Source organism: Nanorana parkeri, unplaced genomic scaffold (assembly GCF_000935625.1).
Source record: "Nanorana parkeri isolate BGI_ZX_2015 unplaced genomic scaffold, ASM93562v1 scaffold1, whole genome shotgun sequence".
Taxonomy (NCBI): Eukaryota; Metazoa; Chordata; class Amphibia; order Anura; family Dicroglossidae; genus Nanorana; species Nanorana parkeri.
This window is the reverse complement of record NW_017306269.1, coordinates 1,064,836-1,092,312: the sequence shown is the minus strand read 5'-3', so window position 1 is coordinate 1,092,312 and position 27,477 is coordinate 1,064,836. Positions and strand designations below refer to the sequence as shown.

Here is a 27,477-nt window from a genome sequence, read left to right as displayed (position 1 = left end):
AGGTGTTCTTGTTCACCTTTGTGTTTTGTTGCTAATACTGTTACATTCTTTATACTATAAAATAAATAAAACAATCCAGCAGGAATGGCGGGTGTCATCATAATGGCCACAGCAAGTGTGCAAAACCAGGAACTCAGTGTAGAAATTACTCCACACCAAACTCATCAAACCATGTCTTTATGGAGCTGGCTTTGTGCACTGGGGCACAGTTATGCTCATCATAAAAAAAAGGCCTTCCCCAAACTGTTGCCATAAGGTTAAAAGCACATTTGCCTTCATTGAACATACAATATCTTGGTGGCGTGGTCACATACATTTGGCCACATAGTATAGGTGTGCTGGTCAGTTGTCTATAAAAATACAGTATAGTGTAAATTAATGGGATTCATGGTAATGGGACAAAAATATAAAAATAATGATGTGCCCTCAAACACCAAGATTTAAACATACCTTTGCAGTATATGGACCAAACACAGTTACTTCTGGTGGTTGAACACCCACGGGGCGAGCAGGTCTTGTTGTAACTTCAGCCCATTCACTGCTGTTGCTTCCTCCATTAAAAGTGGTCATGCCAATCCTATACTCATAGGTTTCCCATGGGTTAATGCCATTGGTTTGATCTAGGTAGAGCATGGGGTGATGTCCATTCAATGTTACCAGGGTATACACATGATCTGTACCCTTTAGTCTTCTCTCAATCCTAATGTTTTCAACTAAACCATTGGGATGAAGAGGTGGCCTCCAGCGGATCATTACAGAGGTCGGAGTATCGGAATGGAGATCGAGTGGTGAAATTCCACTTGGTGCATCTGGTGGGGTCATCACACCCAGTGACTCTTGGGACAGTGAACACCCAGCAGAGGTGCATGCTTCCAGCTGAAAGTGATAGGTTGTGTATGGGATTACATTTTGAAATATGTGCCGTGAACTGTTTCCAGGGACCACTGCCTGCAGACTTCCGTCTTGGTAAATGTTAAAATGGGTTATAATTCCATTAGGTTGTGATGGCTTTGGCCAAGTGACTGTTACAGTTCTTGATTCCAAACTGAAGAGAATGGGCGGGTTCATAGGTCCTGGTTCTGTGAAAGACAAAGAAATGTGATTCTACACATACATTGTAATACTGTTTATAGTATGTAGTCTTCTAGGTGCCGCAATAATTAGTGAGCTGGATAGATAATGGAGAGGAAGGAGTCAGTGAAAACCAGATTAGAAGGTGGGGAGCAGTGAGAATAGATTGGTGTAGTGGCATAACTAACACACTGTGCACCCGGAAAAATATATTTTTTTAACCCCCCCCCATACATCAAATTTATTTTCACTACAAATTGCAAAATGAAATATCATGTACTGTATGCTGGGGGTGTGAGCAGAATTGGCTAATGGAAGGCAAACAGCAAAAGCTTTAAGTATGACTGCAACTTTAAGAAGAGAGCATATCAATCTGCCTGACATCCAGGAGCTCAGAGATGCTATCTGCTGCATATGTGCCAAAAAGTAATTATTATTATGCAGGATTTATATACCGGGTTTGTAAATAGTTAGGAGGGATGCTTTGAACAAATGTGTTGCGCTGCACGTTGCCCACCTTGGGACGAGCACCTGAAGGCATGCCCAATCACGTGGGTGTTGCTTCACAGTATAGTATATGGCGTGTAGTATGGGAGTAAAATTAGCCCCTCATTGGTGCCTTTGGCGGTATCAGTAACCCCCAGCACTATTATCATTGGCTGTCATAATAACCCCCAGCACTGGTGTAAGTGGCTGCAATAATGCCCCTTCCGGCTGTAATAATAGCCCCACAGCATTGGTGGTTAGTGGCTGGATGTAACAATAACAACCCCTTCCAAGTATTGATGGTCTGTGGTTGGCTGTAACTATAACAATAACCTCCCAGCTCTGGTGCTCAGTGTTTACTTTCACCCAATCCTGGGCTATAGTTTTGCTGTCGGGCAGAAATCGTTCTGCCTGACAGTTGCTGCTTCTTTCAGTTCCGGTTGCTCGAAAACAGAGAACACTTTAACGCCTAGAACCCTCTTGACACTCTGAATGTTAAAGGTAGACACACCTGCGTACCCTTGAAGTGAAGGCACCCAGTGTGGGCCACCCACCTCCACCACCTCCCCTAGGAACAACACTGGGTTGGTCGAAGCACCTCAAGAAGACACAGGGCTAGAGAATGAAGAGGAAAGGGTTGACAAGATTGGATTGTGTTCAGGTAAGTCCAGTATATTTTTTGATGCTTTGTGGAACTATAGCCCTACAAAAGGCTATATACTGGGCATCAGTATATATTTAACAATCCAGAAGGAGCAGATACGTCTCTTCTTTCTGGATTGCCCATCCAGAAATTGATTTGAGTGGAACCCTTATTCAGTGACCAATGCTAAGCATTACATAGCTAGATGTTCCCTGTTCAAACCTGCAATCACAGCACTTGGCAGAGGAAAGTCTTCCAGCGTCAAATTCATTTTTGCTTTTGGCATTTGGTCACATGACATCTCAGAGCCACGAACTAAATCAGTGCTGGAAGACTTCGTCCAGGAAGGTGCTGTGATCACAGGTCCAAAAAGGAAAGGAAAAGGTATCTATTTAATGCTCGGAAGGTGTCATTGACTCCGGGTCTAGCTCTGATTAAGGTTTGAATGAAAGAGTATCTCTTCCCAGGGCCATCAGCTTAGAGATCCAAAATTTGCCATAACCAACTTCCACATAAAAAATATTCTATTTAATATATACACTGTATGTTGTTTCTGAACAATACAGTACATTCATTTTCCTCCAGCCCAGCATCTCTATTTGTAATTCCCACTCATGTTTTGCAATTTATCTACTCCCTGTTAATATTGTAGGTGATTTTTTATGGTAACTGTGACAGAAGCTGCCGATCGCGCTCTCTCGCCCCCTGATAAATAAACAACGCACACACCTGACCTTTGGGTTAACAGGTTTTAATGCCTCCTCTACTCAGCAATCTAACAGATTCAATTACCATAAAGGTTCAAGAGCTCGAGCGCATACTGAAAGCCAGCCGCCATATGCCTGTATAGGCGCCGCGCAACGGCACGCGCTCCGGAGCCCCCCAGAGAGCTTCCTTAATTGTAAATAATTTCACCACGCGACACAATCAAGTCACCTTGAATGGAAAGAAAAAAAAAAGCTTTAACGTGCGAAGGGAAAGTGTTATTTAAGCTTTACTGGGCTGCGTTAAATTCTGCAATTTGAAGGGCTGTTAAGTTTTTCAATTGAAATTTCATTTAAAATGCAGGTGCCTTTTATTATATCGAAGCTTTACTGCTCTCTAGGTACAAGAGGAGAACATGGTGCAATAACAGCAGTCTAGCTCGATCACTGATCAGTGTAACAGCTGTAATTTTGGAACATTTGCCATTGTTATAAAGCACATCCTGATAAGTAAGAAATTGCTATGGCAGATCAGGGGGAAACACCACAGCCCTATCTGTTGCCCAGAGCGAGTTTTGACATTTATGATTTTTTTTTCTCTTTTTTTCCCCGTGTGTCTCAGAGCCATAGATTTTATTGTATATCTTAAAAAAAGAAGATATAGTTGCATTTGGTAATTGTTTAAAATGGCCCGAGTTTTTTTAAGCTTCAAATGTCAGGGGGTTTAGAATGTAACAAAATATGTCAGGTGGGGAATTTAAGAATGTTTATTATATATATTGCTCACATATAATACGGAATTGTCTGTGTGCCGGAAGGAAAGGTTTTGCCATGACTTGTGGACAGTGGATGACCTTCCTTGGAGACCAGCAGAATTCTGCCGGTGCCAATTACTCAACCCCTGACTACCAATGTATGAACTTTATTTTTAGGTCATGTGGCCCTTTAAAGTGAAAAGGTTTGAACTGCTGAACCCTCGCTACTAACTTAAAGTGACACTAAACTCAGGAGTTAACTCTTAAAAACTCTTAGCAAAAATGTTTCTTATTTGTGTAGCACTAGGCTGTAGATCCTCCAATCATCTCTGAATTGGTGCTGACACTGTCCTTCCTTCTGGAGGGTGGCTACTTTTGTTCCCCATGGTCCCTGTGTGTGTTGTAAAGTTGCCACCGCTCCAAGCTCACTCCCATGATGGACTACAATCTCACATTTAGTTTACTAATTTGAACTGAGGTTGTAGTCCATCACGGGAGTGTGCTTGGAGCGGTGGCTACTTTACAACACACACAGGGACCATGGGGAAAAAAGTAGCCACCCTCCAGAAGGAAGGACAGTGTCAGCACCAATTCAGAGATGATTTGAAGATCTACAGCCGAGTGATACACAAATAAGATACATTTTTGCTAATAGTTAAGGAATTTGAATGCATTTTTAAGATTTACCCTAGGATATCCTGAGTTTAGTGTCACTTTAAATCTAATAGTTGCTGCCCTGCCTTCTGCCTGATCTCTTATACTGTTCCCCAGCCTGAGTGTACAGTTTGTGATGTCAGTCAAATGACCTAGAGACAACTATAAGACTTGAGGTGACCTTGTGATCTTTAGGGAAGGTTTCCTGACAGTGATAACAGTGGACCATGCCTATATAATTTGTTTTGAAGCTGGCACATTTCAGGTGTTTTCACCCTATAACAGGAAGTACCTGAACAAGGACCTTCATGGCAGAATTAACAGGTTTTATTTTATTAAAAGCTGCATAATTTAAAATATTGAAAATTACATTACCGCCTTATACCCTAAATGAGAGTATAGTGGCGTTCCATCTACTTTCAGACTGGATATTAAAATTCTTGCATTTGCCCAATCTAGCCTAGTTATCTTTAAGTACCCATTCACACCAGGGCATATCGTGAATGTGTGTCAAATGTGCACAAAAGTACACGCTTTGACGTGCGTTCACCATGCATACACAAATGCGGAATAGCACCTCATGTGGTCCAGCATATGTGTTTTTCCTGCGTGTTCACACTCTTGAGAATGCACACAAAGGCACAGGAAAAAGCGCAGAATGCATGTTGCCAAATTCTGTGATTAGAGCATATCCAATGGGGATCAATGGGGACGTGCACCAAACGCGGGAATCAAAGTCCTGCAAATGTGCGTGCAATCCTGCTACGCCCTGGTGTGTAGGTGACCTAAGGCCCCTTTCATACCTTAGCGTAGTAGGAACATGAGTTGTGCTCGTGCACATTTGTTTTTTATGCATTTGCCATGCATCTCCATTGCTTTCAATTGGTTCCTGAATGCACAACAAACACAAAAAAAGTAGTGCATGTAGCAAAATCTTCGACATAGAATGTTCTGTGTTTTTTCCTCCGCTTTTCTGCGCGTTTTAACATATGCAAATGCAGGGGAAAACCTGCATCTTCCCTGCCACATTTGGGGTGCCATTAAATGGCACAGCATGTGCTTTTCATGTTTTTGACGTGTTTCACAAATGATTGTCAAAGTGCACATTCGTGTGCTTGTTTGCCACGCGTTCACGAAACGCTCAGGTGTGAATGTAGATGCATCCACAGACATAAGATAAACACCATACAGACAACCACAGATGGAAATTATCACATGTTTGTAGATGATCTGCAGCCTCTGCTTGCACTGCTTGGCTATCCTTTGTTGGGTAAAGGATGTAAAGATGTACAGGATTTCCCCCTTGTGTTTAGACAAGATAAGGCTGAAGGTGGGGGTACCGTCTCAATGTATAAACATGCACGTTCAGCAAGTCCATGGCCAGCTTTAATCTTAAGAGCAAGCACCAGTTTTATTCCCTGCGGTCTTAAATAGCAAGCGAATATCCCCCCCCACACACACACACACACACACACGTGCGCATGCACGCACACACACTTTACATAAAGAGTTTCCCGTGCGGGTCAACACAATTATGTAAAACACGAGGAGCGCCTGTAACCGACCTAGTTGGCTAATACAATAAGAAGCTTTGAACAAGAGAAAACTTATGTTCATGGCGGTAGCTATCACTTTCTAAAGTAAGAATTCATGGGTGAGATGACATGAAAAAGATGGTTATAAAATTTTAATGGAATGATAAAAGGCAAAAGTCAGCCTCTCCGCTGAATTCTTAAAATCCCTATATATCACCATCAAGTCCTTAACTGTAAAATCAATGTAGAATATAACATGTTGTCAATGGTCTTGTCGCGGGATGGAAGACAGCTAAGGATGACAGCTACATGGCTTGGAGCGCGTGCAAAGAGAAAAATAACAGATCGTCCTCGGCTTCCAAGCAATTATTTGTACAACTAATTATCGATAAAGGTTCCGCTTTCTATTCTTCCTCTATTCCTCAGCACGAGGAAGAAAAAAAAAAAAATCATTCATATTCCGAGACTGCCATCATTAATAAAAGGAGATTGCTTCATTTCTGCAAATTAAATTATCTTTTTTATGGCATGCTATTTTGCTCAACTACTTTTGAAGTCTGTACTTGAAATGAAGGGGAAAAGTGTCATAAATATGTCCCGATTATCTGTCCATTGTGAAACATACTTATTTACCTTCGTTTTCTTCTTTTAGTTTTAATTTTTTGGTCTCTGTTACTTTAAAGCTGAACACCATAACATTTTTTCATTCAACTGTGTTCCTCAATAGGCACCGAGAATATAAATCCACTTAGTAAGCACCAAATATGTTTAAAGATTCACTGATATCATAACTGTGCTGTACATAGCATGAGCAGGGAGCAGAGATGTGGGAGGGATGCAGCAGGCCCCACCCACTACAGGCTGCCTGCAGAAAATTATAGAAGTGGGAAGAGACAAGACCAGTCACCCTGTACAAGGAAAGAGAGCAACAGTGACCGGTCTTTATTACAGGAAGCTGCAGAATAGAAAAGTTTCATCCAGATCTGGATGAAATTCACAAAGCACACAAACATAAGACATTCCTCTTGTATTTAGACAATATTTGCTTATCCCAGAATTCAGCTTTAAAATGGTATTTGCAGAAAAAAAAACAAGGAAACTGATTGGCATCCTTACTTGTACTCCGGAAGGTTCACATTTCTCTTAGTCTGCTTGTAAGCATTAGCAGGGATCCCCACCCCTTTTTTCCTGTTACATATTTTGCCTGGCTAACTTAAAATAAACCCAAGCAACACGTTAACCTAAAGCATTTCTCTTCTCAGTATATTACAGTACATTACCCATTTTTCCTCCATTCCCCCATTGCCTTGTTTGGGTGACGTGAGAAGGAGAAATTCCCTGAGTTACCTACCATTTGCCTAAGTCATAGCTTGCATCAGGATCTGGGCTCTCCCTGTGTGTTTGGTGCTCAGGAGAGGTTAAAGCATGAGCAAAGCACAGGTTTGCTTTTAAGCGACATAGAAAAAGATACATGGATACATTCTCTTGGATTGTTCTCCAAGAGAACCATTGTATCTTATGGTCCAGGTGCAATATTAGTTTTAGCCAGAAGGTTGTGCTACAAGGAATATGTGCATATAGCACACTTTCCTGAGAAAACTAAAAAGCTGTGTGAGAGGGGAATTCTCTACAAGAAGTTTCATGGAAATCTTCTTTCATCTGAGAAGGGATAATGTAAATCAGTAGACTGGAGGGCTACCATGGTCATTGTACTCATCTCTGTTGTCCCTTACATAAGAGCACTTTTTGGTGGAGTGGATTTGTCACAGTGTCCTTGGTTACTAGAAACCAGTATCTAGAATATTGTGTCATTTTTACCATGATTATTATTAAATTGTATGTAAACCTTAACAATGAACTTCTCTCATATGGCATCTTTTGGTGCCGTCAGCTTATAGCAGGACTTAGAATCTAAGTGCATTTCTGGAACATTAAAACTTTTTTTTTTTGTACTTGCAAGGTCATGAAAGGGATAAAACATGTGCATGGGCTGCATACTGCATTTTCTTGCCCTGACATACACTTTAATTTCACAATTCTAGTTATTAGGTTAAGTTAAGTTTAAACTGTGGAAACCCCACTCAAATGACGTTTAACCAACCCAGCTAATTCCCTGCATGCCAAGTGTGGACTGCAGATAAGGCAGGTCTTGGCTTGCTTGCTTGCCTTGTTACTTGGACACTTCTCATTGGGTATCCATCCACAGGGTCCCCAGAAGTCTTTAGTATTCCAGTGTTGGTGTGGTGATGTCACAAAGAGAAGCAGCAACAAGCCTAGTCACCAGCACACATAGACTGCAGTGGTGGATCCCATTCATTGTTCAAGAGGAGGAGTGGTGTATTATGTGACAGTGGAATTAAGTAAAAAATTGCTCTGAGGTCTTTAAAAAAACCAAAGATGAATTTTAAGGATTAGGTTTAGGAGTAAAATTAAGTTATGTTTTGGTTATAGGCCGCTGCTTCTTTAATGGAAACTTATACTTATGTCTTGTGCAAGAAGAAGTAAAAAGGAATCTGTGGAGTTTGGAGAAATCCCACCTATAATATATGTCACTGGAACAAGTGTCCCCATACCACCAACACCTGGTTTGGTGACAATTGTAAAATTATTGGATTTTTCATCACTTTCTGTGAGGGTTCATCACTTTAGTGAAGGTTAATCTTCCCAGAGGTGGCAAAGACAGCATCAAAAATCTAACACAGGTTCTAACTCTTCCTTCTGTATCCAAAGCTACAACATTTGTTAGATTTAAGAGTTAGGGTTGTTTGAAGTCCAATCAATAAAGAATCTTGTTGAATGCCTACATATCTATTAAGAAGAAGCTACCTAATAACTTAAAACACCATCGATGTCCCTGGTAACCCAAGAATGTATGGTCTTTGTTAATGATGATATGTGCCCTAAGGATCTACATAGAGTGTTAGTTTTAACAAAAGTATTAAATAGGTACGAACACATTGAGACGTAGCAGCTCACTAATCAGATTAAACGTGTTACTGCCAGGTCTCTCAGTGTCTGGAATAAAGGCTAAGTCCAACCAAACTGATTTCAAGTTTGTGTGGGTACTGGTTATCCGTTTCTTACATAATTCATGGACTCCAGTAGAGGGATTTTCCTGCAGTGTATTATGGGGTTGATTTACTAATCAGGCTGTTCACTTTGCAAGGGAATTCTCTTTTAGTGAATGAGGCAAAGCTCTGCTGACTTCCTTGATCCAATAATGTGCAAACAAATATATATATATTTTTAATTTGTCTTGCACATGATTGTGAATTTTCACAACACATTCACGGAGGTAATGCTAATGGTGGCACTGTATGAATCCAAGTTAAAGAAATAGCCAGCACTCCTCAAACACTATGGGGTCTATTCACAAAGCTGCCGAGGGCAGCCGAGTGAATGACCGATCAGAAGTGAAGTGAGCCGAACACCGTTCGGCTATTCACTTCAGGCTGGTACGGCTGATTTCAGCCGTACATCGGCTGAAATCAGCCGTACATCGGCTGAAATCAGCCGTACATCGGCTGAAATCAGCCGTACATCGGCTGAAATCAGCCGTACATCGGCTGAAATCAGCCGTACATCGGCTGAAATCAGCCGTACATCGGCTGAAATCAGCCGTACATCGGCTGAAATCAGCCGTACATCGGCTGAAATCAGCCGTACATCGGCTGAAATCAGCCGTACATCGGCTGAAATCAGCCGTACATCGGCTGAAATCAGCCGTACATCGGCTGAAATCAGCCGTACATCGGCTGAAATCAGCCGTACATCGGCTGAAATCAGCCGTACATCGGCTGAAATCAGCCGTACATCGGCTGAAATCAGCCGTACATCGGCTGAAATCAGCCGTACATCGGCTGAAATCAGCCGTACATCGGCTGAAATCAGCCGTACATCGGCTGAAATCAGCCGTACATCGGCTGAAATCAGCCGTACATCGGCTGAAATCAGCCGTACATCGGCTGAAATCAGCCGTACATCGGCTGAAATCAGCCGTACATCGGCTGAAATCAGCCGTACATCGGCTGAAATCAGCCGTACATCGGCTGAAATCAGCCGTACATCGGCTGAAATCAGCCGTACATCGGCTGAAATCAGCCGTACATCGGCTGAAATCAGCCGTACATCGGCTGAAATCAGCCGTACATCGGCTGAAATCAGCCGTACATCGGCTGAAATCAGCCGTACATCGGCTGAAATCAGCCGTACATCGGCTGAAATCAGCCGTACATCGGCTGAAATCAGCCGTACATCGGCTGAAATCAGCCGTACATCGGCTGAAATCAGCCGTACATCGGCTGAAATCAGCCGTACATCGGCTGAAATCAGCCGTACATCGGCTGAAATCAGCCGTACATCGGCTGAAATCAGCCGTACATCGGCTGAAATCAGCCGTACATCGGCTGAAATCAGCCGTACATCGGCTGAAATCAGCCGTACCAGCCTGAAGTGAATAGCCGAACGGTGTTCGGCTCACTTCACTTCTGATCGGTCATTCACTCGGCTGCCCTCGGCAGCTTTGTGAATAGACCCCCTATATATTAAAATATATAATATATATAATACTATATATAGCAGATGTGTTAGTTGCATATATTTCCAAATCTATGTGGAAGCCACGCTGCCCAGAGAATTGTCACCTTTGCGGAGGAATTAGTTACCTCTAGGCATGCTTGAATTTAATCTATTTATTGCTGTGTACATCCCAGAATAAAATGTCTGCTCGATATAGTAGACAAGTCAATTGCATTTCGTTCTGAATAGATGTTTGTACGAATTGTTTATATCAGACATTCATTTGCATCCAAAATTCCGAATTTGAACGAGTTGAATGCGAACGAATCCGTATGGTCCTTTAATGAAAATTGGGATCCATCTGAATTTCATTCAAAATTAAACTAAATCGGACATGTGAATGTTCCCTGGCCAATCAGATGTTTTTTTTTGGCTGTTGGGGGTTGCAATACAAGCACAGTCATGTGGCTTCGTTCCGAAGTGAAAATTTGGACGGATCCGAAATCCGGAAAACACGAAAGAAATAAAAATTGGATTTGATCTGAAACAAAACAATTTTTTTGCAGGGTTACATGTTTACTATACAGAGGGGCCTTGATGGGGCAGTGTGGCTTCCACATAGATTTGCAAATATATGAAACTAACACCTCGGTTTTTGAAATATAGTGTTTAAAGAGTGCTTGCTAGTTCTCTAAAGTGTTTCTATACTCAAAACTCTTTGTTTGGATAGAACAGGGAAAGGGTAAAACCCTTTACTGCTATCCAGGGCACCATTAGAGAAATCGCCCCTCATTTTCTGTTGTGGGGACAACCTTTTACCTGACAGAAAGTTAGGGAAAATATGCAACAGGCAAACAGACATTAAAAGAAAACTGACAGGGGCTCTAGCATTTTTTTCTTCTGTCAGTGTTGCTGATAAAGAGCTTTCCTCTCACTTCCTGTCCAGGGGACTACCTTATTACCGCACAGGAAGTGAAGGAATCTCTCCAACAGACCTTCTGACTGCAGTAAAATCTGAAAGTAGTTCAAATCCTTCCCACTCTATCCAAAACGAAAAAAACATGGAGTATAGATGCACTGTAACTCTAATGTAAACACACAGCAGGTGTTTTCCAACTGAAACCACACTTTAGAGTCTTTGTTGTGATCTTTGAAGATCTCTGAGAATGAATTACCACACATTACAAGCAGCTATAGAAATCATGACTTATTTTATAGCTTTTACTGCTTAATAGGAATATTCTAATGTCCATTGTTTGGGCACAGGTGGCACTTTAATGAAGCAGAATCTGTCAAGGAGTTGTGGCATAATTCGCTGGCTTAGTAAGATCCTCTGCAGTTTGGTGCAATTGGAGATTCATAGTGCTGGAATCCCAGAGGGATCCAAGCACTTGCTTACAACTTCACAAAGACTGAGCTACACTGACATTCTAAATTTCCTCTAGACTCATCCATTCCAAAATAAAATAACAGCCTAGTAATAGTAAAAATGAAAAAATCCAAAGTTGCCCCCACAGTAATTCCTATCTGCAACTAGATGTCTCCATTCTTCTAGGTTGAATTATAGCCACTGGTATTCAATGCACTTCCTCTAAGCCCAGCCAGTCAGTGCAGCAGTACAAAACACCCACCACTTGAGGTGAAGGGCAAAGATCCATGACTAACCAGAAGACGCTTGAAATAAAAAGCTATATATTTTGATATTCAAGATAAGCAAAGTAACAGCACCAATGGTTTCAAGCTCTTTGTAAATTTTAGAATAGCCTAAAAAATCCATGTGAAATTGTGCATAGAGCTCCACCTGCTGGCTGAGAGGGTAAATGCACCATTTACATGATAAAAATCAAAGAAAACGTGACTGCAGTGTCTTGCAGATAACTCATATTAAGCTGCAAAGTGGGGAATTTCTGTCTTTAGCTCAGTTGCAGTGCATGCTAAATATCACTGGCATTTCAATGATTTCACTGCCTTTACATACTGTATGGAATTTGTTTTATCAATAGAAGGCACCCAGACTGCTGAAGTTTCACCCGTCATAACTCAGCAAAAGTGGCATGTATTTCAAAAGCAAAGCTTATGTCTCCATTGTTACAGTCTGCTCTGCAATGCCCTGATCTTGCTTCACATCTGACCAATTAGTCTGAACTCATACCAGGCCTGCAATGTTGGCCATGTTGGTATGTATGGTAGAGATAAAATACACCCTTTTCGTGCCCTTGTTGTTTACACCTGTTTTACAGTTCATATCTAATCGTCTTACTCTATGTTTTTCCCTAGAGCATGTAGAAATTGCCTATAAAATACCTTCTGAATGAGAACTTGAAAGTTAAACTTTATTTGCGATAAAACTGAGTAAAACTTCAAAAAAATGATGCAGTTGACATACAGTATGTTTATTGAAAAGCCTTAAAAAAACAGATCTGTGCAGACAATGTAAGCTTCACAATAGTTACATCATGTAACCCTTTCCAGAATGGACATCCAACTCCAATGTCTCCAGTTCACACCTTGTGGATATTCACAACGAACTTCAGCTGAATTAGCAGCTGACCGTTCTTTTTACATTTTATTAAAGAGATTTTTATTTTATATTTATTTTAACTATTTATTTTACTATGTATACAATTTACTATTATCATTATTACAAATAAACCTATAACCAATTAAAGTCCGGGGTGTTAAACCCCCTTTCCTGTCTAGGCCATTTTTCAGTATTCAGCACTGCGATACTTTGACTTACATTTATTCCCCCATGCAACGTACTGAAATTAATTTTATACCATTTTCTAGGGACATGTAGAGCTGTCTTTTGGTGGTATTTAATCACCACTGGAATTTTAAATTTTTACTATATAATGAAAAAAGGACCTAAAATGTTGAAAAAAAACAAACAGTTTTCCCTACATTATGTTATGAAACATGTATTATTACCCAAATTTTTTGTAAAATATAAAAGACGTGGTCATGTCGGGTAAATAGATACCAAGCACGCTAAGCTTTAACATTACGCGTGCCTGCGTAATCGCAAAATCTACATTACCCAAAATTGCCCATTGGTGACACTAAAAGCATTTACCACTCTTCAGTTTAGTGTTGACAGTGATGAATGGCCCTAAAATGATTGCTGCACGTAGGCGCACCCGATGCATGTTTGCGCGTGTATGTGGGGGCAGGGAACTTTAAACATGATTGTGTATTTTTAAGTTTTATATACTGTATTTTTTGCTCCATAAGACGCACTTCCCCCCCCCCCCAAAAGGCGGGGGGAAATGTGCCTGCGTTTTATGGAGCGAATCCCTATCGCCTGACACCCGAGACATACAGTTTCTGCAGAGCTAAATGTACAGTAGGAGCCGCTGCTCGTTTAATACAAGTGGCCTAATCAGATCACTCGTATTAAAAGCGAGCAGCGGCGGCGATCGAGATCACGTACGTTCTTCGTCTGTTGTGTGTGATCACTGAGACCGTGGCGCTGTAATCACAGTGCCACCTGTCTCAGCGGTCACTAACTGCAGCTTCTGTCACAGCTTCTGTCACAGCTTCGGTCTGTTCAGTGCTCCATTAGGCGCACCGGATCTTCCTGCGTCCTATGGTCCGGTGCGCCTTATGGTGCGCAAAATACGGTATATGTGACTTTAATATTTTTATGTACCTTTAATTTTTTTTAAACATTTTTTTCACTTAATTTTATTGCTATCACATAGTGGGCTAAGAATCCCCCATGTGATAACCATTTTATAGTGACTTTATGGAGACATCGGGGGTCTTTAAGACCCCTAACGCTACCTAGAGACCCTCAAATAAGCTGATGAAGCAGAGACATGCTTCACCAGCTTCTCTCCGGCTTCTGTAGCTGGAGAACGAAAGTTGAATGCAGAAGTGATGTAATACACCTCACTGACAAATTCCCAACACTGGAGGTAGATCTTGTGCTGATCTCCCTCCAAACTCCGGTGACGGAGACGCCATTGTGGGGCACAGCGAAGCCCAGGATTGGCAGCAGCAAAAGAGGGGGTGCACCTTTGAAGACAGCATACAAGCGATTGGGCGGCTCTATAGCAACCTGAACTCTTCTATGCAAACAAGCATTGCTGGCTGCTTAAAATACAGTCAGTTTCTCACTCTTTCTAAGTGTATAGGTTTTCTTTTTACTTTTTTAGCATTGTCTGGTAAAATTCTGACACGCATTTCTTAGCACATCATAATGGAACAGAAGGCACAAAAAAACACATTTACTTAGATGTTCAACCCTTACTGCGAACTTGAACCACATGCATCGAACACCAGTGTACAAATTTTTAGATAGGTTCAGGGATTGCGTTCATTATGAATGCGCGCCTCCAGTCCACTCATACTATCCTGAGTGTACTATAGCAAGATATATCAGCTCTTGTTCATTTTCCTTAGTAAATAAGTCCACAATCATTCCCAAAAAATGCACAGCATTGACACCCTGTTATTGGGACAGGAAATGAGAGGATGAAGGTGAAGTTGAGAGCAGTCCCAACTCTTCCGTACTCCAGCCAAAAAGAAAGGAAAGGTTTTTACAGAACATGGGCTTTACTGAGTGAGAACTGCAGTGTGGGAACATCTAAGCTTCTGGTCTTTTTTTTAGGAGATACAGATTAGATATTTTAACACAGAAATGCTCAGAGTGAACACATAGAGAGCTTTTAACCCTAGACTTGACTATTCCAGCCAAAACTTTTTACTTTTTAAAATTTTGGATAGAGTTAGAAAGTATTAGAACCCTCAGTCCTCACTAGGTAGATTCACCCGCTCTTTATCATGGTGACCACTGTCATAGAGGCAGATATGGAATCAGAATTTTACCACCAGAACAGCAGTTGAGGTAAGATCTTCACATGTGGGAAGCTGCTTTGATCTGCCTTCTTAGGCCTAATTCACACTGCCATACAATACGCTGCATATAGATGCACACAGCGTATTTTCTGTAGTTGTGTATGGAGCTGTATATTTGCGCTGTGTAAAGATGCAGAGAAAAAAATAGACTCCCAGATAAGTCCAGGCTCCGTATTTCTGTGTATGTTACGCACGTGTACGCGTGTATATGCTCATATGCGCGTACAGTACATTAAAATTTCTATCAAGAATAATGCGTTCTGGGATAGCATATATACCATTTTGCTCTTGTGTTGTGTGTGCATGAGGCCTTGGATGTGATGTCAACAGCCACAACAGATTCAAGGCATTTTCCCTTTGCTCTTTCCCCGACAGCTACATGTTTATGTAAAGAGGTGAGGTACGGAAGGTCAGCACAAAGGGGTACAAGGAGAGAGGTGGCTGTGCTAGGGATATAACTCTCCTGTAGTACTCAATATTTATAGCAAGTTGAAAGGAACATTGCAATTAAATTAAAAAAATACTTAATGGAAAGGAAAACCACTGCAAATAAGCCTTGAATATACTTGCTGTTACCTGCATTTTCTTTTAAGTTTGTGATAAACGTCACTTTTAAGAAAAATGTTGCTGATATGTAGTAAAAACAGGCAGCTAAAGGGCTTTCCGTACCAGCTCTCTGCCCAAATGCCAGGGAGTTCTGATTGGACAAAGCTCCAAGACATAAGGGTAGTGTCAGAACTTGCCCACTCCACACTACCCCATCACATTAATAGAGAGTTGGGAGGGTATGGGCAAGCTATAGCAGGGGCATAATGAGGCAGCCTGAAGTGGTAGCCTCAAGTGACATCTCATGGGGGTGGGAAGCAGGAGTGTGTGTAGGGGGGGGGCAGCAGCATGGGCATCTAACAGCACCCCCCAGCAGATAGCTTGGCCCCAAAGCCCCCTCCTCCATGTTCTGCATGGTTGATAGCTCGGATGGTTCCAGACCACATTAACCCATTGCTCTTCCCTTCTCCCGGCTGGCTCAGGTAGGGGTGGTCCTGACTACTAGGATGTGTGATGATGGTTGCCTGATCCTCTAGGTACCTGCACAGAGTCAATTTAAATTGGAATAAACTGTTCTGTGCTGATCCGGTAGCTGCAAAGTTAATTCAGAAAGTTTATGTAATGCAAACTGTTATAATGCCAGTTCCCAACACAAAAACAAAAAAGTGGGGAAAAAATAAATAATAATAATCTATATATATATTTAAACTATGAGAGTCTCCATCTTGGAGCACATGGGGCAGAAGATCGGTCGGGTAAATAGACACCAAACATGTCAAGCCTTAAAATTGCGTAAAAACGCCAAAAATCGCAAAAAACGCCCATAGGCGACGATTAAAACGCTTTTTCTGTTCATCAGTTTAGTGTTATCAGTGATTAAAGGAGAACTATAGGGTTAGGGCTTTTCCCCATAGTTCTCCTTAGGGTAACGGCAGGACACAAACTAGCGTCCTCCCGTCACCCTAAGCTCAGTATACCGCGAGCTGCAGCTGAAGCAGCTGAAGTATACTGAGACGCCACCGCTGAAGCGGATCCTGAGAATTATGTCTGGATCCGCCCAGCTGCGTGAGTGACAGCTGGCTCTGCCTATCCAGAGGCAGAGCCAGCTGTACCTGCCCCCTCCCCCATCCATTCCGCCAGTCAGCGCTGTCCTGTATATATATATATATATATATATGTGTGTGTGTGTGTGTGTGTGTGTGTGTGCCAATGTTATCATTTTGTATTAGCCAGTATTTTCTTGGAATGCCTATATTCCTCCTGGATTTATTCTTTATTATTAAAAACATAGACAATAATTACCCTGCTACCATGACAGATGGTATAGAATATGTACTTACTGTCTTGTTCTGTTGACATATTGACCCATCTGCTGTAAGTTTCACCATACACATTGAAGGCAACAATCCTTAATTCATATGCTGTATACGGCTGAAGATCCTTAATGGTGTAGGTTAAGGAAGCACTAGGGCCTGAAAATAGACTACAACGACAAGCAGAAAACAGGTTAGATTTATGGTAAATATCATGATGTAATCAAGTTAAATATTCTTAAGCAACCTTTAATGTTTGTTAAAAATGATATCAGTATTTTTTTACAAAAATACATCAGGTCTCTTTTTCTTTTAATATTACAGGAATCTTTAAAATGTACTTCATGTGCGCAAAATTGTTACGGATTATTAAACTGATGATCTGCACACATTCATTTTTATGAGCCAGAGAAAATCCATCCATAAGTTTGGATTTGATCCTGGAAATTCAATCAGTTTTATCACATATGGCTTAAAATCCGAGCTTTTTTAAAATTAATTGCTGTATATATGAATAAATAGACTAAATAATTAATTAATATTCTGAAAACAATATGTGGACATACTGCAATACAAATGTCCTAATTCTAGGTTTTTTTTTCTATAATATTACCTATAATATTGTTATTATTATCTATAATATTGCCTATGGCAACCAATCAGCTTCTCTTTTCAGTTTATTAAGCTTTCAAAATGAAAGACCGAAGCTGATTGGTCATGGACAACTGCTCCAGATTTTGTCTGCTCCAGTATTGATAAATCCCCCTCAGTGTTTAAAAAAAAAATGTTTTCCTAGAAGTCTTTCTTTCTAAAACCTATTAAAAAGTGTTATTTGGAAAAAAAATAGCTTTCTTTATAAATTAAGTAATACTTCCTTGTCATCTTTTTAGTAAGATTTCACAATAATAAACAGTTTTTAAAATGTCATCACACTACATCTCCATTTTCTACAGTGTTCTTTGATTATTAAATTAAAAATATTTACTGGAACCAAATGCTCCTAGTTCATTTTTATGTAATAAAAAAATTACTGGAATAGACAAAATAATTTTCAAAATCACATATAAATTGTACATATCATTTCTATATTTTATGCATGTCCCATGAATTTCCTTAAAGTGACTCTAAACTCAGGGGTTAAATCTTAAAAACGTATTGAAGTACCTTAACTATTTTAAAAAATGTACCTTATCTGTGTATTACTCGGCTGTAGAGCCTCAAATCATCTCTGAATTGGTGCCGACACTGTCCTTCCTTCTGGAGGATGACTACTTTTCTTTCCCATAATCCCTGTGTGTGTTGTGAAGTAGTCACCACTCCAAGATCACTCCCGTGATGGATTTCGATCTCATTTTAGTTTACTAAAATTGTATTGAGATTTTAGTCCATCACAGGAGTGAGCTTGGAGCGGTGACTGCTATACAACACACACAGGGGCCATGGGAAGCAAAAGTAGCCACCCTCCAGAAGGAAGGACAGTGTCAGCACCAATTCAGAGATAATTTGAGGACCTGCAGCCGAGTGATACACTAATAAGATACATTCATGTTAATAGTTAGAGCACTTGAATGCATTTTTAAGATTTAACTCCTGATTTTAGTGTCACTTTAATGTTTGCAAAGCTGACTTTATGTAACTGAGTGGACAATATTATTTTCAAAATCACATTCACACAAATATTACTTTTACATGACATATTTCTAATGTAATTATTCATTTTCAAGATGTTCTACATCTTTATTCATTATTTAAATATCCCAAGATCATCCCTTATATTTGCATAAGTAGCAATTTTACATACCAAAAAAATGTACAAACCATAGAACACAATTATTCATTGGAATCTTGTTTAATTTTGTTCCTTATCTACATTTTCTGAAATCTGATGTTTTATAATAATACCAAAAAATCAAAAATCGATCAATAAAGAACAATATAATTTTCAAAATAACATCTGAATTTTACATAAAATTTGTTCAACACAGTTATTCATTTTCTATATTTTTCTGCATTTCAATTCCTTTGTTTCACATCCAAGGATATCCTCAATATTTTCAAAAGCTGACTTTTCTTATTTACCAAATCGATCTAGAATAGCAGTTGTGATTTTGCTTACTCTGTGATTTTGTTGGTGGGATTTGTGGATCTCATCTGGAGCCGATAGCTAGGCAAGCCAGGAGCGTTATTACGAACTGGTGTAGGCCACACAACCTGAAGACTGGTCGGATTGGCAGATGAAAGCCTTGGAGGCAGTACGCCATCTGGAGCTGTTGGGGAAAAAAGGAACGTGGTGAATTAGAGCAGATAAAACTATGGGGAACATATGCTGGGTAAAGCTGAAATGCTCCATATACTGGAAAAAAAAACTTCTCCTCGGGATCAACAGCAATGTTAACATGGACCATTTAATTTAATGTTTTACTTCTGAACTACCTTCCTACCAAAATCTTATTTCAGCATTACCACAAGGCTAACAGGGTTAAAATAATACTAAAATGTTTCCTTACCTATAGCGACAATTTTATTCTTCATGCAGATAAACTTACTTTTATGGTACATTACGTTTAAAAGGTAGCTTTTAGATGCAAGCTGAGCAAACAGTAAACACATGATGGATATTTGCCTTCGGAAACGCTCTTTTTTTTTTACATCCTCGTGCTTTCACTCCATGACGCCACTACAAAATGTGTAATTACAGGTAACATCTGCGACAGAGCCATAAGGAATTACCATCTATGCCTTACAATGCACACAAGATTTAAAGAGATACTATACATTTCTTTAACTGTTTGTTCAGATAGACATGTGAAAATGTATCAGCCCAAAGTGGAGGTAGCATCTGATAAATGTTATCTAGGGATGCACTGATACCGGTTTTCCGGTATCGGGTACGAGTACCGATATTTATTTTTCGGTATTCACCGATACCAAGTACTGAAACTGGTACTTCCGCTAGCATGGAGCCAGCTTCCAGGGCAATCAGAAAGCCGGGCGGCATTTCATTACCCATTATCTGGCTGATATTTGGCCGGGGAGCCGACTTCCAAGCCAATCAGCATCGAGACGGCTGTTTGGCCAACACAATATTGATTCGCAGGGATGCCGGCTTTTCAGCTAATACCTTTTGGAGTGCGGGAATATTTACCTGTCAACTAGTGCGGGTTCTGTGCAGGTCCAGGCTTGCTACCTGTACTTCTGTGTGAGGCTGTGACACTGGTTGGCTGCCATTGCACATCATCTCACTCACCTCTCTTCCCCTGAGGAAAGTCCCTCAGCTTCATCACCTCTAATGCAAGTAAATGCGAGGACCAGTCTAGCCCCTAGACAAAACAAGCACTTAAACCTTAACAAGCAGTGAAGGGGTAGCCCCACAAAAACTGTATGCTTTTTTAAAAATTCTTATGTAAAACCTAATAAGAGTGCTAACCCTATCAGCAGTCTATTCAAAACTTTAAAAAAAACTCTTGGCTTTGGATACACTTCAATATAGCGGGGATTTCCCGCTCGCGCGCGCCGGGCGGATGTAACAGGACGTGTATGCACGCCCAGTTACATCAAAGAAGCTCCCGGCACGCCGTGTATACACAGCGGCTGGCCGGGAGGTAGTTAAGCAAGTCCATTTACTTTTAAATCCTGTCCCATCTATTTCCTTTAATTCAAAGAAATTACTTCCCACAGTTTTCAATGTATTTGCAACATCCAACACAGGTAACCATGATGTCCAAAAGAAGATTATACCACATATAACCTGGTATTATATCATTTTCATATCATGTCTGGAGTTTCTCTTGCCATTTCACTATTACATCTTTATGTCCATGGTGTGGTATTGTGGGACAATCCCAGCATGGAATTTGGTGTTATGTTCACCCAGGACTCTCAGCCAGAGGGACTGAGAGGTGTCAGGAAGCAAGGTTTTTTTCTGGGAAAGAGCTGGATTGGGATCCTGGAACAGGGAAGATTCAAAGTGATTTGGAAAGGAACCCTGGGTTCAGGGTTTAGCAATGACCAGAACCTGATGATTGCACCGATGTGCACAGCCCTTAAGGAAAGGTGCTGACTAAAGGAATTAACTCCTGCTGGAAAATAGGAACAGACGGTGTTCAGGAGTCAGGAGGACTCCCCCAGAACTCAGAGAGAAGTCAGATGAGCTCCTGCTGGGATAGGAACAGACGGTGCTCAGGAGTGAGGAGGACTCCCCCAGAAGTCAGAGAGGAGTCAAGTGAGCTCCTGCTGGGAAGGAACAGACCGTGTTCAGGTGTCAGTAGGACTCCCCCAAAAGTCAAAGTAGAGGCAGGTGGTGTGTGTGCTGGAGGCACACAAAGACAGTCAGGAAGGCTGGGGAGAACTAGTGAGGCTAGGAGAGCTGTGAGCCTGAGGGGCCGCCAGTACAAGTGCAGAACAGTACTACAGAGAAGGCCAGTGGGTCAAAAGTGTTAATGTTAAAAGGAGGATATACTTATATACTTATGTTGTGTTGCAAGCAGTGCATGGATGCTGTACTGAACAACCCCTGTGAGGGTATCCAAGGTGGATGTGTGAACTTTCATTTCAATAAAAGTGGGCTACCAAGCCCTTAAAATTAAGAAATTTCGAGTGGACTGCATCCTTAAAGCACTCACCATATGTGCTAATATCCCCAAACATCACAATGGATAGAAAGAGATAGATAGATAGATAGATAGATAGATAGATAGATAGATAGATAGATAGATAGATAGATAGATAGATACTGTAGATTTAAAATACTGTAGATTTAAAATTATTTGAATAAATCATTTGTTGCTCATCTTCCTTACACTTTTTGGGCATTGCTTAGCCAGGGAAGAAGTGCACACAGCTCTTGCTACTGTCTCCCCAGAGAGGCAGAAAATGAGCTTCTGACATAGACTATGTTTGAACTCTGTGTATTTTCAGATTATTTATTTTGCATCTCCAGCTTTCATGAAATATTATCCACACAGAATTCCTCAGAGTAACCGTCAAGGCTTTTTTTCCCCGGCATCTGCCGAAGTGGATACCGCCACGTTCCCCGTCTATCAATGTACAATGAGGAACGCTGATGAGAAATGAAAGCCTACGAGAGTCGCCGTATCGGGCTTAGTAGAGAGATGCAGATACCGGGCAGGCTATGAATACACATGGAGTAAATGGCACCACAATGCGTGCTCATGATAAACTGGGTCATTGGCGAATATCTTCTTTCAGAGTTTAATATAGGAATCAGGCCTGAAATGGAGTTGTGGCAACAAATAATTCAAAGGTTCTCTACTGATTGTTGCTGAAGAGAGACGGCTGAGCATTGCTCCTCGAGATTTCCATCTGTAGTGATCTGGCGGAGTCATTACATGACTGGGGATGGGGAATGGCAGGAGATAGGCTATAGTACAACTTATTCTTTCTGAAATTTATCAGTCTGAGTTGTGCCGCTCTTTTTTTTAAACTTTCATTGTAGTGTGCATTGATCTATGTTTTACAGACATATATGGCTACTGGGGGACATGAGCATAGAAATAGAGAGTATATTATGAATGAGGAACTCAGTTTAAAGGATAGTGCATTTTTGTATTAAGTACATGTTTTAAGTAACTATTATAATATTGACATTGAAGCAATGTTTGACTTAGTATTACCATATTACAATTTTTGCTGTAAAATATAGCTCTTATTTATGACCTACTGTATATAGATTTGTTGTTTCTTTTTCTAGTTCCTTTTTACTGCGCTCACTCAGCCCTCCTGGTCAACAACTGCCGAGATAGACTGCATTGTTTTCAGCTCATTAGTGCTGATGGGTAGACTTGCAACAAGAAGGAGAACAGACAGGTTACCAATAGACATGAGCTGCCTGATTGGTCAACTTTCGGACGGGTAACAATCTTATGTCTTTGGACAGCCTCCACTGGCTGTCCCAGTTGCTAATGCTCCTCTGCCTGATAATCCACCATCGGCTCTGACTCCCTTGCCCATACAGTTCACACTGCATTCTCGGCTGAGTTAAATTTGCAGGTCTCTGCTGTTCCCTTTGCTTGAGCAATATCAGATTGTATACCTCTCATGTTGGGCATGCTGGGGTGGGAAAGAGGGATGCATTTTACCACACTCGGAGCAGAGAGAGAGAGATGGGAGTGCTGACTGCCACAGGACCAAGGATCCAATTATCTATATTTTCTTTATTTTGTCCCCTAGACCAAAATGAGAAGTTAACCCTTGTAGTGCGAGGGTAGCCCCATTGCAAGGGTTAATTTTGCACATCCTGGAATTCTGCTCTAAATTACAAAATGGCTTGTGCAGCAATTATTTATGGTATATCCATTTATTTTTTATTTTTTAAAGTGGAGTTACATTTTGTTTTTACATTTCTTCAGATGGCAAAAAAAATATGCATGGAGATTTTAAACATTCCCTAATTCATTTACAATTTTTGAAAAAAAGTTTTGTCTTTATATATAAATCAAGTCAAATTCGGACACTTTTCCCATATGTAAGTAAAATACAATGATTTTTAAATTAATACATAACCAGATTACACTGGTTTAGCATGTTTTATATCTTCCAGGAGTTCAGCTTTTAAGTACTCCAGGTCTCCAATGTCATTCATTATTCTTTTTAATAACAATTAGTATGAATATAATAATTCAACCTAAAAAGGAATAATGAAGAACATTTGTAACTTGTACAGCAAAACATTGATGAATATTATAGAGGAAAACAGTCTTTTGTGTGTTGATGGGAAAGGGAAAGAGCGCTATTTTCCTCGGGAAGATTGGCCTCGGGAAGATTAAAGACAGTTCTTACAGATTTAATTTTTTTCCCCTTAAATAAGCATCCTGAGAATTCTCACACTTTTGGGTTGGCGGAATTTTGCTGCAGGCTTGAATAGTTCAATTCAAAATGGGAAACGTACAAGTGTATATCTCTATTCTAAAACCATTCCAACGGTTTTCTCTTCACTATTACTGCTCCAATTGTTTGCGACTATCATCACAAATAGAGTTAAGCGGAGACAAAATATGATACTTAACCTTTTATTTTCAGCTGTTACATTTGATAAAATGCTCATTTTTTTTAAATTTCATTTTGCGTATATGTTAGGGCAGGATTCTGGGGCACTGCACACATACTGGGCTTGAACCTGCATGTAGTTTCAATGTACACTCTATTGCCAAATGTTTATGGGCACCTGACTAACACACTATATAAGCTTGTTGGACTCTATGCTAAAAACCAGGGGCATTGATATGGAGATGTTCCCCCTTTGTAGCTATAACAGCCAAGCATTTTTGAGGTCAGGTACTGATTTTGGACAAGCAGGCTTGGATCACAATCAACGTCCAATTCTGAAGGAGTTCAGTAGTGTTGAGGTCAGGACTCTGTAAAGGTCGCTCAAGTTCATCCACACCAAACTCATCAAACCCTGTCTTTATGGAGCCCACATTGTGTACAGGAGCACAGTCATGCTGGAATAGAGAATGTCCTTCCCCAAAGTGTTACCCAAGGATGATAGAGCACAATAGCATTAATAGGTACCCGGGAAACACCTGTACTTAATCATTTGAAGGGATGTCCACATACATTGAGCCATGTAGGTGTGATGTCAGGTGTCCACAAACGTTTGGCCATATAGTGTGAGGATGCCGATGAGTGGAGGAGGAGACAGGCAGGAGGGAGCACTGTCAAAGCCGGCTGGCTCCAGTAGCCCCACTGAAAGAGTTTAGAAACATTTTACCTGGAGTTCTGCTTTAAAGGAGACCCTGATGAGTTCTTGGGTGTATGTATGCATTTTAAAGGAAAAGTGTAATAAAGGGAATTGATCAAAACTGGAGCACAGAAAATCCGGAGCAGATGTGCATGGCAACTAATCAGCTTCTATCTTTAATTTTCAAATCTTAACTGAAGGTAACTGAAGAGAGAATCTAATTGGTTTCCATGGACAGCTGCTCCAGATTCTGTCTGCCCCTGTTTTGATAAATGCCCCCAATGTATTTTTAGCATGTGAATATTTCCAGTTAATATTGTGACTTTGATAGAACTTTTTTTTTTACATTTACTGCAATAACAAATATTTTTGTTTTTGCAGTAAATGTAAAGACTTGTAGATTAGCCACTAGAGGGAGCACTCAGTTGCTCAGTGTAATTACACTGTCTCTCTAGTATAGGTAAACCCTACATTTATTTTCTGTATGTATGGCATCATGTATACAGTTTTCTTAAAGGAGAACTATGGGGTCAGACTTTTCCCCATAGTTCTCCTTAGGGTAACGGGAGGACACAAACTAGCGTCCTCCCGTTACCCTAAGCTCAGTATACCGCGAGCTACAGCTATCCGCCCAGCTGCGGGAGTGACAGCTGGCTCTGCCTATCTAGAGGCAGAGCCAGCTGTACCCGCCCCCTCCCCCGTCCGTTCTGCCAGTCATCGCCAGAGGATCGGAGCGGGGAGAGGGGAATCCAGCCCCTCCCCCTGTCACGGCAGAGAGCCGTGACAGGATCGAGAGGTGAGCGAACCCGGTATGTGTTCGCTCACCTCCTGATCTACTGGAAATCACTCATCTCATAGTTCTCCTTTAAGTTTATCTGTTGCAAATTCCTGGAGAACCTACCATCAACATCACTTCCCATTACAGGCCGAGCTGACACTGCTAAGTCACTGCCTTGAAATTAGCAGCAGTGTAAGGCTGCCATGCATACTCCCTTAGTTGGCCATTGACTATCTGATAGATTTGATTGGCAGCCCAACAACCAAGTGAGGGAGGACACACAAAATAGGTACTGATTCTGTCACTAAATGACTTGGTAAATCCTCCTAATTGTAGTGTTAAAGGCATCCGCTATACTGTTATAACAGCTTTTTTTTTTTACAACCCTTATTGTAATAAAGACCAGTCGCTGCTGCTTTCTCTCTTTGTAAAGTGTGACTGGTTTTACATGCACCCCTCCTGTAGTTTTCTTAGGTAGCCTATTATTGGAGGACCTGTGGGGACCCTCCCACAGCTCTTTTCACTGTAAAGGCTATGCACGGCACAGTGTTAATCTCAATGCTACTTTTATATTGTCATGGATTTTTATTTGGATTACTTGTAATGGACATACAGAAAATAGTCCAAAATGGCCCACAATGGTGAAGTGAAATCATGTAAATAACTTGTTTTAAAAAATTATTTAAAAAATAAAACCGTAAAAGTGATCCATGCATATTAACAAAAAGGAAAGAATATGGCATCACAACAAACCTGCCAAGAGAGGGCCACCTACCAGAACTCACCAGAACTCACTGACCAGCAAGGAGGACATTAATCAGAGAGGCAAGACCGAAGATAACCCTGAGGCAGCTGCAAAGCTCCACAGTGGAGATTGGAGTATCTGTCCATAGGACCACTTTAAGCCGTACACTCCACAGAGCTAGCCTACATTGGTGGCCAGAAAAAAAGCCATCGCTTACAGAAAAAAATAAGCAAATATGTTTGCTGTTCACCAAAAGGCATATGTGAGACTCCCCAAATATATGGAAGAAGGTACTCTGGTCAGATGATACTAAAATTGAGCTTTTTGGCCTTCAAGGAAAACACTATGTCTGGCACAAACCCAAGACCTCTCATCACCCTGAGAAGCATGGTGGTGGCAGCATCATGCTGTGGGGATGTTTTTCATCAGCAGGGACGGGCAAACTGGTCAGAATTGAAGGAATGATGGATGGCGATTAAATACAAGGAAATTCTTGAGGGAAACCTGTTTCAGTCTGCCAGAGATTTGAGACTGGGACAGAGGTTCACCTTCCAGCAGGATAAAGACCCTGAGCATACTCCTAAACAACACTCGAGTGGTTTAAGGGGAAACATTTAAATGTCTTGGAATAAACTAGTCAAAGCCCAGACCTCAATCCAATTAAGACTCTGTGGCATGACTTAAAGATTGCTGTACACCAGCGAAACCCATCCAACTTGAAGGAGCTGGATCAGTTTGCCTTAAGATGCCCATGCACTGACCGAATTCGCACAGTGTGTGGGGCTGTTGGCTCCCTTTCAGCCAGCATTCCTCAATCAGCTGCACAAAAAAAATTGACAGGTCTATGGCCAGCCTTAAAGAATGTGTAAAAATCCGAGTGGCTAGTTGTGCCAACCTTATGGAGACATACCTCTAGAGACTTGCAGCTGTACCGTATATACTCGAGTATAAGCCGAGATTTTCAGCCCATTTTTTTGGCTGAAAAGTGCCCCTCTCGGCTTATACTCAGCGTCAGGTTTCTTCTTACATACCTCGCCGAGCGTTGCGTCACTGCTGCTCCGGTGGGCGGCGTTCCGAGCGGGGTCATCTGGCAGTCTCCGGGTCCTAATTTAGGTGGCCGGAGACTGCCAGATGACCCCACTCGGAGCGCCGCCCACTGGAGCAGCA

At 41.1% G+C, this 27,477-nt stretch overlaps 1 protein-coding gene across 1 annotated transcript in view; it reads right to left on the bottom strand.

The window, feature by feature from the left end:
• The window catches only part of USH2A (usherin), a 534,204-nt gene that overhangs the window by 201,390 nt on the left and 305,337 nt on the right, over window positions 1–27,477 (bottom strand). The window contains exons 41-43 of the mRNA XM_018556052.1: window positions 19,205–19,355; window positions 17,116–17,258; window positions 451–1,079 (exon numbers count right to left, since the gene is read on the bottom strand). Of these exons, the coding sequence (XP_018411554.1) occupies window positions 451–1,079; window positions 17,116–17,258; window positions 19,205–19,355 (923 nt within the window). The remainder of the gene's footprint in view (window positions 1–450; window positions 1,080–17,115; window positions 17,259–19,204; window positions 19,356–27,477) is intronic.